The sequence below is a fragment of the Geotrypetes seraphini genome, chromosome 6 (genome assembly GCF_902459505.1).
Source record: "Geotrypetes seraphini chromosome 6, aGeoSer1.1, whole genome shotgun sequence".
NCBI classification, from domain to species: Eukaryota; Metazoa; Chordata; class Amphibia; order Gymnophiona; family Dermophiidae; genus Geotrypetes; species Geotrypetes seraphini.
In genome coordinates, this window is record NC_047089.1 from 62,772,537 (window position 1) to 62,789,842 (window position 17,306).

The window sequence follows — 17,306 nt, forward strand, 5'->3', positions numbered from 1 at the left end:
AGGGAAACACAAACTTCAGGACCACTTCAGATGAGTAGCTAATAATATGCTAATTAAATCTGCACAAAAAATCCACAATTGGAGGCTGCTTTTTCCAATCTGGGATACTGACATAAGCACCAAACCTCCAACTCCTACCTACCCGTTGATCTGCTTTGACACCTGCCCCTCCCACCTCCAATGGTCATCCCCTATTTACCTGTCCTTTGTATACCTCTTTAGTTCATTTGCTCTTGGGCACTGGGTTAAATATGGCACAGGTTCAGCAAAGGTCACTGATTTCAGCTGAATCCATGCCATTAAAAAAAATACATATACATATTATTTTAAGATATTGATGCTGTAGAGGGTGATGTTTTCAAATGTGTTTTTTGAGTTCATATAAGAACATAATAGTCATACTGGGTCAGACCAATGGTCCATATAGCCCAGTATCCTGTTTCCACAGTGGCCAATCCAGGTCACAAGTACCTGGCAGAAAGCAATATAGAAGGAAGATTACATGCTAACAATCCCAGAGCAAGCAATGGCTTTCCCTGTTTGTCTTTCAATGGACTCTTCCTCCAGGAGCTTGTCTGAACCTTTTTTTTTTTTTTAAACACAGAGACACTAATTGTTGTTACCACATCCTCTGGCAACAAGTTCCAGAGACATAAAGGGGAGAGGACAGACACCTGATGGAAGGGAAAGGATAGACAGTGAATGGAAGAGAGGGTGGACAGTGGATGGAAGAGGCAGAGAAAGAGGACAAAGGCTGGATGGAAGGGAGAGAGAGGACAGATGCTGAATGGAAAGAAGAGTGAAGAGAAGATGATTAAAGTAGAAATGATAAAAGGTCGAAAAAAGATTTTTTTGTTGCTTTAGAATAAAGTAGTATTGTAGATGTATTGATAAATGTTTATAAATAGAAAATGAAAATAAGGTAATTTTTTTATTGGACTAATTATAATACTTTTTTTTACTAACTTTTAGAAACAAAAATCTCCTTCCTCAGGTCAGCATATTATATACTCTGAAAGCTAATTGAAAAATAAATTAGTCCTGTAAAATGGTATTTTCCTATTTTCCATTTTCCGTTTTTATTTCTATTTGTTAATTTGTAAAGTGATTATTTGTCAGTTTTGGGGTTTTTGTTTTTTTTTCTTTCAAATTCACATCTGCTATCTTTATATTTTGCACAGTACTAGGGGCATGTGTTACTGTTTCTGTGGTTTTGCATTGTATACAGAGTCTGTCTTCTTGATGGTTTAGTTTAACTTTTGTCAACATATTTCTGTTTTAGTTTGCGATTACTTATGCCATACTGGGTGAGGGTGTATCTGTGTTCTGTGTGTATGAAAATGGTTTTCTGTTAGCACTGATTGTGCAGGATCGATCTGTATTAATCTGGCTTTTTTAGTTTTACAATTCAATGTTCCCCTGTGAATTTGTGGTTCGCGAATCGTGGACTTGCTCATTCGTGGTCTGCTTCGACTGCCTCTTCCTATAGTAAAGTCAGGCTACACCAATCAGGAGCTGCAAATTTTGGGGGAGTACTATAGATGTATTGATATTCTAGTGCTCACAGAACGTTTAAGATGCTGCCTTTTTCTAGGTGCACCCTCGTTATGTGACTCATGGATTATTATTAAAAATATATATTTTTTATATAAAGGAGGGGGTGGTGGTGTTAAGACTGGCTGTGGTGTGAAATATAATAGGTATACCACTTCTTACTGGTACTGTTTGTCACTTCTGAAGTGACACCAGTGCTGTCCAGGCATCTCACTTGGCTCCCATCAGCCCTGTCTTTGATCCTGGTCCTATTAAACCATCACAGAGTGGTGGGGAGAAGGAGGCTAGGAGATGTTGAAAAAGAGGAAGAAAAGTTGATTTTGAAAGATAGTTATAGGGCAGGAATTAAAGAGGAGAAAAAGGAAAGAATGAATAGACAGGAGGCCCTGGAAATAGTTCAGAGCACATGGAAGCAGAACCAGAGAAGTGGAACGAGATGATTAGATAGAAAAAAATCACCAGATAACAAGGGTAAGATAAATTATTTTATTTTTATTTTTAGTAAAGGGGGTAATGGGATTTGATATAGCACCTTTCTGTGGGATGATTGACTTTAAATGTGTCAGTTTTGAGAATTTACATCTGCTATCAATATATTCCACTATACAGGAGAAAATATGAGGGGGTGCTTTATGTGATTGATTATTCATGGATTAAAAATTTTAATCGCAATTGTGTGGTTTAAAATTTTTAATGATGTACAGCCCTAGTCAATGCTATAGGCTTTGACAATTAAGTTTCTATCTCTGACATAAAGCTCAAAGTTTAAAACCATGGGCAATAACTAAAGTTGTTTTTTTTTTTTAATTCAAACTGTCTTTAGCAATAAACCTACACTTTTCTCTTTATCCCCAGTCTTTAAATCATCAAAGCACAGAGTGGAGTTTTCACTTACCCAGAGAAATGTTCTCTTCTCTCAGAACATATCTCCTTTGCCAATTATGTTGAAGATCATAGCAACATATATAGTAGATTATGGCATTTAAAGACCTATATAGTCCATCCAGTCTGCCCAACAAGATAAACTAAATAAGGTACGACGTGATACTACATGTGTACTTGATTTGTCCTTGCCATTTTTAGGGCACAGACCATAGAAGTCTGCCCAGTCCTGGCCTATCTGTTCTGATCAACTACTGTCAGTGTGCAAACAGCAGTGGTTTACTAAATAGAGAATATTGCTGAACTTGGCAGTGTTGTCTAATGATATTAGTAACCCAATGAATCTAATTTGAATAAGATAACATGCAGACTAGGTAGGGAAGCTATCAACATAGGCAAAATATTAAGTCATAAGTTATTTTACTGTTAATCTCTAAATAGGTCTCATTGCATGAATGGGACCTTATTAAAATCAGCTAATAATAAAATAACAAGTCTTAATGGTAGCACGCATTGCTAAATATGACTCTTCGTGGTCCCAGGTCACCAAGTTTTCAGCGTTTGGAAAGATCAGGTTTGCTATATAGAGCTTATTTTTTATAAGTTCTAGTTCTCACACTGTTCAGTCTGATTATTTAAGTGTATTTTAGATTTGACCATAGGAAGGTTTGGACAATTTTCTAGAGCAGGGGTGTCAAACTCAATCACATAAAGGGCCAAAATCTAAAACATAGGCTAAGTCGCAGGCTGAATTTTTAATTAAGATACTTAGGGGTCCTTTTATTAAGGTATTATAACCGATTTAGTAGAAGTATAGGGTTACAACCTCTCCAAACCTCTGTGATGTAAACAAAATAAATAAAAAAGACTTTTCCTCTCTCTTTTAGGTCCCAATTCACACCTACTGTCTAACACCAGCTCTGGCAGGATACACATTTCAAATCTGACGTATTGTAATCACAAAACAGAAAATACAATTATTTTTTCTACCTTTTGTTGTCTGGTCATTATTCAGATCATGTTTCCCTTCCCTCCCCTGGAGGTCTGATATCTTTCCTTTTTCTCATCACTTCCCTCTCTTTTTCATGCTGTCTTCCTTTTGTTACACTTAATGACTGTCACATCCTGCTCTTACTCCTGTTCCTGCTCCAGCTCACCATACCTAGACGTAGTAATTGCAACAACTGTAAAGCTCTATTTACTCGTCTATCCCATAAGAACATAAGCAATGCCTCCACTGGGTCAGACCTGAGGTCCATCGTGCCCAGCAGTCTGCTCACGCGGCGGCCCAACAGGTCCAGGACCTGTGCAGTAATCCTCTATCTATACCTCTCTATCCCTTTTTCCAGCAGGAAATTGTCCAATCCTTTCTTGAACCCCAGTACCGTACCCTGCCATATTACGCCCTCTGGAAGCGCATTCCAGGTGTCCACCACACGTTGGGTAAAGAAAAACTTCCTAGCATTCGTTTTAAATCTGTTCCCTATTCCTAACTCTCTCCAACTCATCACTCTCCAAACAGCTCAATCATTTGTCCTCTCCTTTCTTCTTCCCCCTCCATCATTCAATTCTCCTCTATCCAGATCGCTCCCACTGTCTTCTCTACAGAGAACTTCCTTTTACCTCCACCTCTCCTCCCCAGTCCCCCAACCACTGTAATGAGGTTTCAACGGTATTTAAAATCCTGTATTTGCAAACAGTTGTCCTTGAAACTAAAGTCACCGTTCATGAAAACCTTTTTGCTATCTGATGCCATTTTCTCACTTCACAGTGCCCCCATTTATTAAACTGTGATAGCAGTTTTTAGCACCGGGAGCCACGCTGAATGCTCCAACACTCATAGGAAGTCTGTGAGCTTCGGGAGCAGTGTGCAGCATTCAGCGTGGCTCTCGGTGCTAAAAACTGCTAGCGCAGTTTAGTAAAAGGGGGAAACTAATGTTCTTAGTCACCATTTTGATCACTACCATCTGTGATATAAACAAAATAAAGCAGTCTGCAGAGGATTGCCAGTCAGTCATAGCGATCCTAGCAGGCTGCTGTAGGCCTCCTAGCATGTTCCCTCTGCCACGGTCATGCCCCTCCTCTGACGTACTGGACTGCAGCAGAGGGAATGTGCAGTTGAGGCTAAGGCAGCCTGCTAGGATTGCTACAGCCGACCAGCGATCCTCTGCAGGCTGCGGGCGGGCCAGCTTAATTGAAAATTTGGAATTCTGGCGGGCCAAATTTTATTACATCAGAGTTTGATGTCTGTTTTAGAGGAAATGTCCACAGTCTGCTATTAAGATAGACATGGGGTAAGCCACTGCTTGCTCTGGGGTCGGTAGCATGGAGTGTTGCTACTATTTGTGTTCCTGCCAGGTACTTGCGACTTGAATTAGCCAATGTTGGAAAAAAAAATTGGGCTAGATGGGTCATTGGTCTGGCCCAGTATGGTTATTCTTATGTTCTTATCATAAATGTCTGAGCTGCCCAAAAAATTGGCTTGCTAGAATATCTTCCTTTTTGGTGAAGGGGTGGTGGTGGTGGTGGGGTGGAATTACATCAATGAGATTGCAAGGTGTTAATTGCCATAGATTTCCTATAGACTTCCTCACATGAATAGTCTGCCCAAAGAATGCCCACTTATAAAGCAAAGGTAGCAAGTCTGTGTTAAATAGCTTCTGATGCATATGTTTATATCTATATCGGCTGTCTTAATTTAGAAACTATTCTGCCAGTTTTTTAATATTAACTCCTTTGCCTGTAAAGGGGTAAGTACGGTAAACATATTGTGAGACTAGAAAATGAGTATTTTCTAAACCCATAGACAACTATGACATCAACATGCTTTTTAGAATAAGTTTAAACTTTGTATATTATGTACTCGTTCAATTGGTAAAAATTTTTTTTAAAAAAATCATCTATCCATCTCTTGTGAAACAAGATGAATTGTAGCTAAATTAGCTTTGTCTTTCTCACCTTAGAACCAGATGACCATTTGACAGTATCCCAGTCTCTGAAGAAGCAATTTAATAACACTGAAACTGCAGATCTGAGATTTCTTGTGGATGAAAAATATATTCATGTTCACAAAGTTCTCCTCAGAATCAGGTAAGCGGTTGGACATCTCATTTTTGCTGAAGGAGCATGTGACAAAGAATGTTGAAATCAAAAGGTTCTGGGTTAGGCGTAGCAATTGAAATTCTAGTGCAATGTGTCTAATGGTCCTGAACCGTAGGGTTTTGCTTATGAACCTGCAATCATCATTTCAACTCCACCTCTTTCCAGGGAGCTGCTCCTGCGCTCTCAGTTTGTGATTGTGCAAGCAAGTTGTTCATAAGTCTTTCTGCTCTGCTCTTTGCTTTTTATTATTTGGGGGCATTTTTTCTAAGTGTTCGATTGGAGGCTAGATGCCCAGAGGTTCCCACTTGTTGGAACCTCTGCCTGGAAGAAGATGCACATTCAACATTGCGAAGGTCTGCTGCTAGCGGGATCATCCTTCGGGGACACCTAGCTTGCCAGTCTGCTTTTACATTTTGAAGCTCAGGGACCATGCCCTGTGTAACTGCTTACATCACTGATTTATTCAGGAGCTTGAGTGCAGAATGTTAGGCTCTTTCTTGGCTCGGCCGGGATTAATAGTGGACTGACTGTTTGGTCCTCCTCCCCCTTCCACTTCATAATAAGGCTTCCAGGAGTTGAGGTTCAGTCTGATTGGCAGCCTGAAGACCAGGTTTATCCAGCAAATCTGTGAGGCAGATTTATTTTCCATTTGTTCCAACTGAATTCCTGTGCTGAAGCAGTCAGGCACCATATTGCACAGTGAGTAAGGATATTATAATCTATGGGGAAAATCAAGGGTTCTTCAAAAGTTAAATTTGAAGGTTCCTGTACCCAGAGCCTAGGCTGCCCCCCCAACCCCTTTCCCTGTGTTTTTTGTCCTTCATGGAAGTCTCCATTGGCTGTTTCGTACGCAAGTTTGCTGGTGGTGGCCATCTTAGATTTTAAACTATCTAAAATTTTCATCTGCCTCAAAAACCCCTCCATTTTGCTTAAAATTGAAGGGAAGGAACCCTTCAGGCCTTCCTACCCCTATATCATGCCAGGTTTGCACTGGCTGCCCAGCTGAGGAACGTCCATGTCCGCATACAGCAGTTCATTCGGGGGAGGGACGGGAGCCTTGGGCTCAGGCTCCTCTGAGTCCTCCAGAGCTGGGGCTCTGCTGGAGGTGCATTCCCAGGGGAAGAGACCCTTTCTAGAGCCTTCTGAAATTCATTGGCAAAGCTCAGACACAGGGTCTCAGAGCCCAGGAGGACAATCAGGGACCTCCTGCCGCCGGGGTTCTCAAGACACCCAGTACAAAGCTTCATACCGGATTTTGTAAACCTCATGAGGGTCCTCAGCGTGTGCTTGCAGCATACCAGAGGTGGTGGTGCAGGGGTGTTCCCATTAGCATGCGCCTCTGCCGGATGAGGACATACGGTTCAACCAGAAGATTCAGTCTGACATAGACTGGGAGGATGAAAAATCTGATTCCATGCCACTGTAAGTCACATAGGCAAATTATTTTGCCATTTTGATATGAGTTAGTTTTTTATGCCATATACTTCATTCCGCCTTTTTCAGCTTAGGCACCGGTTCATGTTCATATATATTCTTTTCAAGTGTAAATGTTGGGATCCTCTGTTATTTAAGTTTTTCATTTTCCTTTTAAGTTTGGTACCAATTTTCTCTTTGTGGCAATATGAGGTCTTGTTTTTAAATCTTACGATTTTTCAAATGTCACTCCGTCGTTACGTAATTAGTATTTGGCATTTTCAATATGGTACTCTCACTGCTGGTATTCTTTCTGTTCCTCCTTTCAAGTAGGATCACAGTGCAATGCAGTTCTGTATTAGTTTAGTTTTAAGTTATGTTTCTAGCTTTGGAATCTTTTAAGATCTTGATTTCAGTTAGGGCAATGATGTCTCCGTGGTTCCCTTTTGTAGAGTAAACACCAAAAAGTCCAACAGGACAGAGAACCCATAGGTATAAAACAGTACAAAAGGAAGTGGGAACGGACAATGAACACTCCACTGAAGATCACTGATGTAAGACCAACTTGTTTATTTCAGAAAAGGACAAGCAGAAGCTGTGGACCCGACACAGCACTGAGTTTCGGTGTCTGAGGAACGCCTGCATCAGGGGTCACTATGGCATATATGTTCACAGGTCTGGGATAAAACAAAGCTCGGTCCAACTAACATGCCAGAGTAACCAAAATCATTGAAAAGCTATGGAAGCCCTAGCATGATTTTCAGGGTAGGTCCTAATATAAGCCCTACCCCAAAAATAAGCCCTAGTTAGATCAACCTCCAAAGCCCCTCCAGAATGTCCCTGACACTCCCTGATTTGCCGGCGGCAGCGCTTTCTCTCCCCTCCCTCCCATGTGCAGCATCTTTCCTCCCCTCTCACCCATCCCCTTGCACAACATCTTTCCATCCATCCCTCCTTCCCATCCCGCACAGCAGAACCCCGCCAACATACCTTCATTCCAAACGGCAACGGCAGCAGCACTGAACAGGCTGCTTCAGGGCCTTCCCCTATGTGGCCTTCCCCGTGCTGCCGCGTCACTGATAACTTCATCGGTTATGCAGAAGAGGAGGCAGCATGAGCACACAAAATGCTCATCTGGTCTTTATGTTCAGGTCTTTACAACTGATTTTTGTAAGCTTGCTGTAAATCGCATTTAATCATTGCAACAACCTGTGGTATAGAAGAAAAGAAAACTGTCCTTGCCACATAGGAAAGTCAGAAACACAAATGGGCATCGGCCTGGCACTTAGCTGGGGATAGAGTTTTGAGGTGAGGGGAAGGGTAGGTCTAAGACAGGGGTGTCCAATGTCGGTCCTCGAGGGCCGCAGTCCAGTCGGGTTTTCTGGATTTCCCCAATGAATATGCATGAGATCTATTTGCATGCACTGCTTTCAATGCATATTCATTGGGGAAATCCTGAAAACCCGACTGGACTGCGGCCCTCGAGGATCGACATTGGACACCCCTGGTCTAAGAGGAATAATAAAATGGGAAGTAGCTAAGGGTGTTAGAGGAGATGGGTAGCTGCAGTCAGGAATGAGGGGAAATCTAAGAGGCGGTGTTAAGGGTGGAGACTAGGAGCATGAAGAGGAAAGTGGGCAACTGCACGATCTCCATTTTGCCTGCATCTCCAACTGCTCTCTCTCACCCCACCTGCCCCAATTTAGGGGAGATAGGGGTCATGTCGCAGCATTCGGTGGGTGGTTCCTAGCCTGATAGAGCACACAGCAGTATGTTTGACCAAATTGAGCTTAACAGTGGTAAAAATGTGAAGTTGTTTTGTTATGTGCTAGCAGTGATGTTGTAAAAGACCCAGGGCAGTCCCCTTCTTCTACCGAGGGGGGGGGGCAGTGCCAGAGAAACAGCGGTGTCTACCCCAGACTTTGATGGAATGGGGGGCTTAAGGTATCAAGAAAAGGAGTCAACAGTTAAGGAGGGGAATGTGCTTGTATGGCAACCCCTGATGAGAGAAGTTATGATAGTGCATTGGCATTTATGCAGTTTATGCCCAGGCAGGGTGGAAATTGTGCTTTATCTGGAAAGGTGGAAAATAGTGGGAGCTGTGTGACTTGAAAGGCCAGGCACCCTGCCCTGAAGTGAACTAGATAGAATCTTTACAGGGATTCATATATGTAATTGCAAGATACTGTAAGCTGTGTTTGACGTATGTAAGTAGTATAATGCTGCAGCCATAATAAATCCACTCTTCTTAGACATTTTGTTGTGTGTTGATATTGTATGTGGGATGAAAGAGTGCCAAGGTGCCACCTGCCCAGTTTTGATATATGGTATGGTTTATAGGAAAGAAGATTATCGAGGGAAGAACCTAATCTTTCTTTGTATATATTGGCAGTACATTGGCTGTTTGAAAATTTCTCCATTTGTGAGAATTGATAGTATGGCATGTATTTACTTTTTCTGTGAAACAGTGTGCATTAAACCTTTTATTATTGTTTTCTTCAAGATGTGAGCATTTTCGTTCCGTTTTAAATAACAGTGATGAGGAGATCATAGAAATAAGTCACTATTCCTATCCTGTCTATCGAGCCTTCTTGGAATACCTTTATACGGATAGTATCAGTCTTTCTCCTGAGGATGCCCTAGGTAGGTAATTAATTAATTAATTTTCTCTTTTAAAGCAATATAAAATGACTACTTTGAAATAACAATGTTTTTACTAGCTCTAAGAAAGTGTGTTTCACAAAGAAAGGATCTTGGCAATGGATTTTATGGTATTACCTCTAGTATTGGTTTTATTTAGTTATTTATTTATTTAGTTATTTAATTCTTTATTCATTTTATAATTCACAACAAGTGTACAGTAAATATCAAACAATTAGAATACAATATCACTTGAAAATCTACCATATCATACAACAAAAAGATATAACCCCCACCCCCTCCCACTTCCATATACAACAAAAACTATACCACATGAATATGATATCTTAGTTATTTATTTTTTAGAATAACATCCTTTAAAATATAGTACCAAAAGTGTAAATTTATTTTCTCTGAGGACAAAGAGGCCATAGGATCTCACAACTATAAATAAACAGTGAAAATTAAAACATAAAGTAGCGTATAAGTAGAATAAAATAGTTGCAAATAGAGAATGACACGGGGACATGACAAATTTGTCCCCGTCCCCGCAGAAATTCAGTTTCCCCATCCCGCCCCTGTGAGTTTTGTCCCTGTCCTATTCCTGTAAGCTCTACTTTAACCGCACAAGCCTTGAACACTTATGATTTTAAAGTGTTTGAGGCTTGTGCAAATGAGGACAGAGCTTGCAGGAATGGGACAGGAACAGGAAAAGAACTCGACGAGAAAATGAGTTCCTGCGGGGACAGGGAAAAATATGTCCCCGTGTCATTCTCTAGTTGCAAACAGTGCTACAAAGAAAACACAACAACTAAGTTAAAACATGATGCAGAGGCCAAAAAGTTAATTTAAACCTGTAGAAAATTTAACCTGTGCAAGAAGCAACAAGAGTGGTTAAATAATGTTATAAATAAAAACACGAATATAAACTTATGAAATCTAACCCCCCCCTTTACAAAACCGAAGCACATTTTTTAGTGCTGGCCACGGCAGTAATGGCTCAGACACTCATAGAATTCCAATAAGCATCAGAGCTGTTACTGCCGTGGCTGGTGCTAAAAACCACGCTATGGTTTTGTGAAAGGTGGGGGGGGGGGTTAAGTTAGCCATAGACTATTATAATCTTCTGAAGGAGAGCATTTCACATAGAAGGTGCTACAGAGAAGCTTTCCTCCAAATATTTTCCAGTTTAGCAACCTACAGAGTACTGAGAAATGATCTCTAGTTTTACTTTAAAGACCTTACAGGAAGATGGAATACCAAGAGAGTCTCTTCATTGAATTCATGACCTGTGTTGACACAGGCACCAATGGAATGCCAGTGCAAAGTTTACAATATGGATTTTGTATGGTCATCAAAAGATGAGCAGAAGCATTTTCAATTTTTTTTTTTTTTTTTGTAATCTTTACTCAGAACGTAAAACATATTTTTAGAAGTACTATTCACATTTTGGACAGGCATAAACTGTCATTTAGATATGTATACTAGATATACAAGTACATCAATCCAGTTTTACAAAACCAGGATGTACATGTCTAAAACTTGAATATATGAATGCGCCAAGAGGATGTGGTGTGATCATGATTTGAACTGACTAGGGTAGGTTAAAAAAAAGTGCATGTGCATTCTTCTATTTCAGAAAGGGAGTGCCTATGATTAACTTTGTGATTAACTTAGGAGCAGGTGTAAAATTTGTTAATTTTGTGCAATGCTCCACTGGAGGGATTAGGATTTTGGATTTAGATCGTACCTTTTCCAGATGTAGCCTAAGGGGAGTTAGATTCAGGTACAGTAAGTATTTATTTTTATTGAAATACTTTTAATGACTTTCCATGCACATAGAAATCAAGCTAAGTATAAAGTAAAATTAAACACTCTAGAAAAACAAAAGCCCACATTATGGAAGAGATAACAACCTAAAAGAAAAATCTCTCAAAAGGAAATAAGACTTAGGGCTTGATTCTGTATAGGATGCTCGGTCTCAGCAGCTGCCTAAGTGGTTCGGGGGGGGGGGGGGGGCACAGGAAGGAGTGGGCATTCCTCCTACAGGAGATGTTGGGTGGGGGAGGGGGATGCCAGCAGGAGAAAGTGGGCATACCTCTTTCCGGGGATTGTTTTGCAGTTTGCGGCAGGAGTTCTGGCTGACTTGCAGTGGGGCTCAGGGTTTCCCTGCTGTGGCCGCTCAGCTGATCACAGCAGGGAGATTTCCTTGCCGCGATCAGTTTAGCGGCCGCGTCTCATTAAAATGCAGGCCAGCATTTCAATGGCTTACATTTCAGGTGCCTATTATGGCCTTAGGGAGATGCCTAGGGCTGCTTAAGCTCACCTAAGGCCAATTCCGAGCAAAACCACGCCTAGCCTTGGGCGTGCTTAAGCGTCCCTACCTGTCTTCCTCAACCGCAACAGGTGCCTACGGTGTAGGCTGCCTGTCTCAGGTTGGTTTTCTTTTTTAATAGAAAACGTGCATCCCGATTGGCTGGTTAGACAGTGGTAGGATGCCTATTGCCACCTACAGTCAGGACGCCATTTATAGAATATAGCCCTAAATGTCTAATCTGAGTGATATAAACTTCATTTAACTCCTAATATAGCTCAGGATAGTTTCTCATGACCTTTAAGAAAATCCTCTAATTGCAAAGAATCCCAGAAAATAGTAATATAGTAATTGACTGCAGATAAAAGACCTGAACGGTCCATCCAGTCTGCCCATAAGTTATACTCATTAAAAAATATATGATTAGATTAACTTTTCTAGTTGATATTTCTGGGCTGTAGACTGTAAAGTCTGGTATTGTCCTAGTTTCCAAATGCTGAAGTTGCCGTCCATGCTCACTCCATCCTATCTTGGTTGGGTCTGATAGTTAATTGTCATTAGTGTATATGGCGTTGAAAAGGTAGGTCTTTAGCTTCTTTGAAAATGCTAAGTAGTTCAGTTCTGATGGTTGTTGGGAGACTGTTCCATGCTTTTGTACCAAATATGTGAAAGTGGTATTAAATATACATTTGTACCTGAGATTTTTTGTTGTGGGGAGGTTCAGCTGGAGTTTGTCGAGATTTCTATGCGTAGAGGGCCATGCTGAGGAGAATAAGTGAATGAGTAGTATGGCAGAGCTTCTGTTATGTGGAACATTATGCAGGAGATTATGAAATTTATTTGGGCTGGGACAGGTAGCCAGTGTAGTTGTTTGCAGTAGGTAGAGATTGAATCATATTTCTTCAGCTTGAATATGAGTCTATTGCTGTGTTTTGTATGAGCTGCAGTTTGCGGGCTAGGGTGTTGGTGATATCTGCATAGTTGGAGTTGGCCAGTTGTGATAGGATTAACATCTGTATGAGTAGTGTGAAGTGTCGTTGATGGAAGTAATCTTACAAGTGTCTTACAAGATTTAGTTTGTGTCGTTTGTTTTGTTGTCCCCAAATTTTGTAATTTTATTGATTTGTACATTGCTTAGAACTTTGAATAAGCGATCAATCAAATTTATATTAAACTTGAAGTAAGGTCTGTTGAGACTTGGCTATCTCATATTGAAGAAAGTTTTCTTCTAGAGGTTGGAAATTTGTGGTTGTAGGGACAATGTGGAGTCTAGTATTATGCCCAGCACTTTGAAATTTTCTGCCTCGATGGTGGTTCCTAATGGAAGGTTGATGCTTGTTGGAGCTGTCTATAGTGAATTGTGGAATCAGATAATTTTGGTTTTAGACACATTTGAGGTTTTTTTTTTATTGTGGCCTATGTTTAAATCTTGTCTATACTAGTTTCATTTGAGCTGTACTGCCTTTTGGGGGGTTTGTGCTGAATCTCTGAGTTGGGGATACCTATTTGGTTTGTTGTTTTGAACCAGTTTCATCTGTGTTTCACTTGGGGATACCCTCCTAGGATTGTTCCTGACTCAGTTTAAAGCCTGGATTTCAGATGAATTGGGGGTGCCTTCTTTTGCAGAAAATCCTTTTTTTTGAGCCACACATATTTGTTCTTCATGGTGGCCCCAGCAAAACCAATACAAGAACCAAAACTGCCCCCCCCACACACACACACAGTTACATATTCATTAAGTAGCTATAGATTCTAGGAGGCAAAATGTCTCAAACCAGTGACCAAATCTGTATAAAACGCCACCAAATAAAATCAGTTCTTATCAGCCAATCATTGAGCGGTGTGGGACCAGATAGGAAGCACAAAGGTTGCGCTCCTACGTCACGCTGCTCTGCTACCAAAGTCAGCCATCCAGCAGGAGAGCGCGCTGGACCACCACAACTTAAAGGTACCGGGGGGGAGGTGTATTCTCTCCATAAGATGCACCCACTTTTTCACCCCCTTTTTGGGGATGGAAAAAGTGCGTCTTATGGAGTGAAAAATACAGTAACTTTTCCTTATGGAACAAGCGTAAACTATCATTGGTTAACTTTTATTTCAAGATGACTGAACTCATTAATTATTTTGTACCTTAATTCTTAGAGCTGCTAGATCTTGCAGTATTTTATAGAGAAACTAGGCTGAAGAATCTTTGTCAGCAAACTATCAAGCAAGGAATTTGTGAAGAGAATGCAATTTCTCTTCTCTCAGCTGCAGTCAAGTATGAAGCTCAGGTAAGTGAGGCTTTCAACCTTGGCAGTTAGAAAATAAATGTGTTTCACAAGTTTATTTTTAGTCTAATTCAAATTTTGCTGACCAGCATGCATCAAACTGAGTGTCTATACTAGAGAATGACACAGGAACAAAGTTTGTCCCTGCCCCATCCTCGCAAACTCTGTTCCCATCCTCATGAACTTTTATCTGATCCCATCTACACAAGCCTCGAATAGTACAATTTTATATTGAAATCATATTATTAAAGTATAAAAAGAAACAATTTTCTGTACAACTGTCATTTTTATAAATTCATACAGAACAAGGATCAACAAACCCCTGTCTCCTTTCCCTTCTCACAAATATCCCCTCCACTGTTAAGAAAACTGAACAAACCAAATTGCTATAGAATGCTGTAGAAAAATCATGCTAACAGAATACCTCGGTCATACACAACACAAATGCCAATTCCAGTGCAATAGGTGAGACATTCTAGACCATAGGCTTATTTCCCTTTACCCACATGGGTTGCAGAAGAGAATTATAAGCTTTTCACTCTGCATTTAGGGTACAACACAGGCTAGCTTAGCTCCTCCCATCAGTCTTTCTCTTCTGCATGTAGTTGCACTGTGTTATTTCTGCTTTCTTCAATTTATTATTAATTTCGACGTACAGTGGTACCTTGGATTACGAGCATAATCCGTTCCAGGAGCATGCTCGTAATCCAAAATGCTCGTATATCAAAGCAAGTTTCCCCATAGGAAGTAAGGGAAACTTGCTTTGATATGTTTCCACACCCCACCTTCCCCCCCCCCCCCCGAGGCCAGCAGCGCTGCTCTCCCCCCACGGGAACCGGCATTGCTCCCCCCGAAGGCCCCCCCCGCGAACTGGCACCCTCCCCCCCCCCCCCGCGGAGACCTGAGGTCCCCCCAACCCACCCGAACCCTCTTCTTACTTTTCTGTAGCCTCCGCAGCGGCACCAGCATGTCCTGTGCGTGGTGCCGGTGCCTGAAGATCTGCTTCCTGTGCTGGGCCTTGAGAGTTCACATTCGACGTGAACTCTCAGGCCTTGCACAGGAAGCAGATCTTCAGGCACTGGCACCACGCACAGGACATGCTGGTGCCGCTGCGGAGGCTACAGAAAAGTAAGAAGAGGGTTCGGGTGGGTTGGGGGGACCTCAGGTCTCCGCGGGGGGGGGGGGGAGGGTGCCAGTTCGCGGGGGGGGCCTTCGGGGGGAGCAATGCCGGTTGTTCACCCTCTCCAAGGTAGCGAGAATGAGAGGGCACTCTCTAAAGTTAAAAGGGGATAGATTCTGTACAAACTTAAGGAAGTTCTTCTTCACCCAGAGAGTGGTAAAAAACTGGAATGCTCTTTCAGAGGCTGTTATAGGGGAAAACACCCTCCAGGGATTCAAGACAAAGTTAGACAAGTTCCTGCTGAATCAGAACGTATGAAGGTAAGACTAGTCTCAGTTAGGGTACTGGTCTTTAACCTTAGGGCTGCCACGGGAGCAGACTGCTGGGCACGATGGACCACTGGTCTGACCCAGCAGCTGCAATTCTTATGTTCTTATGACCCCTTTATGACCTGATTTCCCTCTAACCCGATTCACTAACCTCTGTCTCGATCGTCCTCCGATCTGCGCATGCAAATGAGAGGGGACGGCATTCAAATGCAGGCAGAAAGCAATTCACTAAAATAAAAAAGCAACACCGACTGTGCTGGCCGATCCAAAAATAAGCAGCTGCTGAGGACCAGTCGCTGAGGTCCTTTCTGACTGCCCTACCTTCTGCTGTCCAGCTCTCTGCCCTGCTTCTCTGCTCTCAGCCCTGATCAATTGCCTGCCCCGAATCACCTCTTTTCTCCTGCCTGCCCCAAATCGCCTCTTTTCTCCTGCCCTTCCCCTGCACTACGAGCCCATGGTTTTAACTCGTGGGTTTAAAGCAGGTTAAAACCACAGGCTCGTGAAGAAAAAGTAAAAACAGCTGAAAGTTTAAAAAAAAAAAAAAAGGTCGCTGTTCTTAAGCATGCGCAGACCATCTACAGATGGTCTGCGCATGTGTCGGGATCGCTAGATGGGGGCGTGATTCCAATCACCCTCATTTGCATGAGGGCGATTTGTGAATTAGCCCCCCGGACACGGATCGGATCCGTGCCCTTTGTGAATCTAGCCCTTAGAATTTGAAGAATCCATGGGCCACAAAACAAAACTTTTCAGGAAATGATTCCTTAGGACTGATTGCCAGAACACCCCTCAGAACCAGTTCTGCATTCTACAAAACAAAGGTTTATTTTTTTTCACCCAAACCTTGTAGAAGCACTTTTTTGCCTATATTTTGAACTATATTTGTCTATTTTTTTTTTTTTTTTGTAGCTGTTCCTGAGGTGACATTGCATATTTTAAAGTCATCTGCCTTGACCTCTGAAAAAAACAGATATAAATGATAATTAATATTTTCTCTGCATATAGTGTGCTTTGTACTTTTTATTTTGTGGTTACCATTATGTATTGTTAATAAGATTATATAATGTGTATATGAAAAATGAATGGAAGAAATTGCATTACAATTAGTAACTGTTTACCTGCAACTCTTTCTTCATGACTGATAAAGAATCTTTGCTCCTAGGATTTGGAAGAATTCTGCTTCAGGTTTTGCATAAACCATTTGACTATGGTTACACAAACACAAGCTTTTGCAGACATGGACCATAATCTTATGAAGGACTTCATTAGTAAAGCAAGCAGGGTTGGAGCATTCAAGAACTGAGCATCTCCGAGGGAAAAAAGAAGGCATATCCTATATTGTAAACTGCTGTTTGTTCTCTTCCAAGTATTAGGACTTTGCTTTAATCATTTTCCTTTGTAAAGGCTCCAAAATTTCAATTTTATTTTTTGCACTCATTTCCTTTCTTTTGATGGGGGAAATAAACATAGCTTGACCACTGTGCATTTGGATATTGCCATCTAGAGAAACATTTAAACAGAACTGGAATATCTTCAATGTGATAAAGAATCCTAGAGAAGCATCTTTGACTTTCATTCTACTATGCATCTTTGTTGCATTAATTACGGGGTTTTTTTCCTCTCAAAAGGAAAAAAAAGTTCAATTTTGAAATGTGGGGCATTGTTTGAAGTTGTGCCAATAC

General features: G+C 41.4%; 1 protein-coding gene across 3 annotated transcripts in view; it reads left to right on the plus strand.

Annotated features, from left to right (window-relative positions):
- Positions 1–17,106, plus strand: part of RCBTB2 (RCC1 and BTB domain containing protein 2) — a 65,385-nt gene extending 48,279 nt beyond the window's left edge. For all 3 annotated transcript variants that reach the window (XM_033949205.1, XM_033949207.1, XM_033949206.1), the window contains 4 exons: positions 5,400–5,526; positions 9,455–9,594; positions 14,048–14,178; positions 16,787–17,106. In XM_033949205.1, the coding sequence (XP_033805096.1) occupies positions 5,400–5,526; positions 9,455–9,594; positions 14,048–14,178; positions 16,787–16,927 (539 nt within the window). In that variant the 3' untranslated portion in view covers positions 16,928–17,106. The remainder of the gene's footprint in view (positions 1–5,399; positions 5,527–9,454; positions 9,595–14,047; positions 14,179–16,786) is intronic.
- Positions 17,107–17,306: the final 200 nt, after the last annotated feature.